This window comes from Lolium perenne, chromosome 3 (genome assembly GCF_019359855.2).
Source record: "Lolium perenne isolate Kyuss_39 chromosome 3, Kyuss_2.0, whole genome shotgun sequence".
Lineage (NCBI taxonomy): Eukaryota > Viridiplantae > Streptophyta > Magnoliopsida > Poales > Poaceae > Lolium > Lolium perenne.
This window is the reverse complement of record NC_067246.2, coordinates 17217332-17220072: the sequence shown is the minus strand read 5'-3', so window position 1 is coordinate 17220072 and position 2741 is coordinate 17217332. Positions and strand designations below refer to the sequence as shown.

Sequence of the window (2741 nt, the reverse complement as noted above, 5' to 3'; positions counted from 1 at the left end):
AAGCATCGTAGAGGCTATCGGATTATTTCTAAGACTGTAATGTTCAAAGACTAGTGTTAAGGACAAACCAATATTAGACCATGCACTGCTGGGCGGGCTGTCTCAGAGGCGACATAAATTTGAGGAGTACTTATTCCTGGCTGAAGCTCTGCTCTTGTTCTCGGTTTGTACTCTGAAGCCCATTTTGCCACGTGTACTTTGTACTTTCAAAATCTAACCTTAATTGAAGTAAACAAGAAGTGCCATTTCCCTTGGCTCTTACAATCCACACAAACTTGAAAACGCTCTTGCACAAGCAACATAAGGTTAAGCATCCAAAAATATGCACCGCACTCTTTAAGTCCAAACGATTTTATTTCTTACAGGCAAACTGGAAGACGGTCACACCATACCAGTAGTCGAGTACACAAAAGTGGCGACCAAGGAAGGAAACACAACTACATAGTACGACTCCACAATAACACGATACAAGTGCGGCGAATCAAGCTGGTACTGATCGATCACACACATTTAGCCGGAGATATCGATGGCCTTCACCTCGGGCTTCTTGATCTCAACCTTGGGAACGGTGACGGTGAGCACGCCGTTCTCCAGCCCGGCCTTCACCTCCTCCATCTTGGCGTTCTCCGGCAGCTGAAAGCGCCTGATGAATTTGCCGCTGCTGCGCTCGACGCGGTGCCACTTTTCTTTCTTGTCCTCCTTCTCCTTGGTGCGCTCGCCGCTGACAACGAGCACGTTACCATCCTCCACCTCCACCTTCACCTCCTCCTTCTTCACGCCGGGTAGGTCGGCCTTGAAGACGTGCGCCTCCGGCGTCTCCTTCCAGTCCACGCGAGCGTTTGCAAAGCCGGCTGAGTCGGAGTCCCATGATGCTGGGACGATGGAGCAGAAGCCGTCGAATGGGTCGACCCAGAGGTCCGCGAAGGGGCAGCGCCTAACCATCGACATTGTTGATTGTTGGCTGAGGTTTCTCGCGGTGAAAGTGATTTCGAGTGTCGGATTTGAATCGATTTCTATGGGAGTATGAATTCGTGATCTTCTCTGTGGGTTTCAGCTCAAATGCGAGGCAGTATATTTATACTCGTGAAGGGAGCACGAAGGGCCCGATCGTGACGCACCACGATTTCTCTGGTTTTTCCCGAGTTTCCCACACACGACTAGTCCATTCCAGACTCGTCTCCCTGGTACCGGAAACAAAGGACAAGGCCCACTGACAGGGCCGGGGAGCCTTCAAGAAATCAGTAGGCGCTTCCTGGGCTGAAAATAGAAATAAAGAGAGCAAAGCTGAGCTGGAAAGCAAAACAGAGTTCACTGGAGAGAGCTCGAGATGCTTCACGACCGGCACTCGATCGGCGACGTTATAAGTACCTCGCCTCCGCACCACTCCATCTCATCTCATCTTAGGCCAGTGCAAATCACATCAAGCAAGAGCAGCCAAAACATCTTTTTGATCGCCGTATTTTCCCCTCGCACAGATCTCAGCAAGACTGACCATGTCGCTCGTGAGGCAGAGCAACGTGTTCAACCCCTTCGCTGACCTCTGGGTCGACCCCTTCAAAGCTTTCCGCTCAGTCATCCCGGCAGCATCAGATTCCGACACCGCCGCCTTCGTGAACGCTCAGATGGACTGGAAGGAGACACCCGAGGCGCACGTGTTCAAGGCCGATCTTCCCGGCGTGAAGAAGGAGGAGGTCAAGGTGGAGGTGGAGGACGGCAACGTGCTCGTCGTCAGCGGCGAGCGCACAAAGGAGAAGGAGGACAAGAACGACAAGTGGCATCGCGTGGAGCGCAGCAAAGGCAAGTTCGTCCGGCGTTTCCGACTGCCTGAGAACGCCAAGGTGGAGGAAGTGAAGGCCGGGATGGAAAACGGCGTGCTCACCATTACGGTGCCCAAAGCAGAGGTCAAGAAGCCCCAGGTGAAAGCCATCGAGATCTCCGGCTAAGATGCATGTCGATCGGGACCAGCTTGGTCCATGTCCTTGATTTGCTGTGTCGGTGCTCCTATGGAGTCGTGTGTTGTTTTGTATCGAACTCTTCTGTATCTTTCAGCTGTGCGAGGTTGATCGTGTTCCAGATTTCAGAAGAATATAAGTAAATAAGAAATAAATCGTTTTTTTTTGCGGAAAGGCAAATACTATTAAACCACAGTTCTTACAGAAAGATCTAGAACAAAGATAAAAAATACAACTAGGTCCTCCTGGATCCCGTCTTCGTCAACGGTGAGCAAGATGTGCCGATGGCGCGCCGCCGCTACACCTCCCTTCAAGCCTTGGATCGGAGGTGCCCCTCTGTGGACGGGAAGTCGTCGATCCTCGACTCCGGAGAGCATCCACCTTGCTCCGTCGACTCGGACGCCATGGTCTTGCTTGAGCTTCAACAACCGGCTGGATCCGCCGCACCTCGAACTCCGGCGAGGGGACACCACGCACCGCAGATCCGGGGGGCCACGAGCGTGGTCGATCCACAGCAGGACTCCACCGAGGCCCACCGCGAGAGGGGAAGAACGCCGCCCCAAAAGGCCACTCCGCCGACGCCACCACCTCCTCAACGCCGTCGGCTGGCCACCTACTCGAGCCTACGCTATATACACAGCGAGATCCGTGGTTCCCCCACCCTCCCGCCGTCGGAGCGGCCGGCGGAGGGAGAGGGAACCGGCGAATCGCCACCGGCGAGGTGGATCGACTAAGTGGTTTCAAGAAATCGCCTCTCTGCTACTGTTGCGGGAGAGAGGAGACGTCCAG

The 2741-nt window shown here is 53.9% G+C and overlaps 2 protein-coding genes across 2 annotated transcripts; one reads left to right on the top strand and one right to left on the bottom strand.

Annotated features, from left to right (window-relative positions):
• Positions 1-335: 335 nt before the first annotated feature.
• Positions 336-1071, bottom strand: LOC127341100 (16.9 kDa class I heat shock protein 1). The gene has a single exon (XM_051366877.2). The coding sequence runs from the start codon at positions 946-948 to the stop codon at positions 511-513; it is 438 nt and encodes a 145-aa protein (XP_051222837.1). The 5' UTR covers positions 949-1071; the 3' UTR covers positions 336-510.
• Positions 1072-1339: 268 nt separating this feature from the next.
• Positions 1340-2126, top strand: LOC127341098 (16.9 kDa class I heat shock protein 1-like). Its single transcript, XM_051366875.2, has one exon. The coding sequence runs from the start codon at positions 1494-1496 to the stop codon at positions 1941-1943; it is 450 nt and encodes a 149-aa protein (XP_051222835.1). The 5' UTR covers positions 1340-1493; the 3' UTR covers positions 1944-2126.
• Positions 2127-2741: the final 615 nt, after the last annotated feature.

What these genes read in the sequence shown, in the direction of transcription:
- LOC127341100 (XM_051366877.2), bottom strand. Translation starts at nt 948, where the DNA reads ATGTCGATGGTTAGGCGCTGCCCCTTCGCGGACCTCTGGGTCGACCCA.
- LOC127341098 (XM_051366875.2), top strand. Translation starts at nt 1,494, where the DNA reads ATGTCGCTCGTGAGGCAGAGCAACGTGTTCAACCCCTTCGCTGACCTC.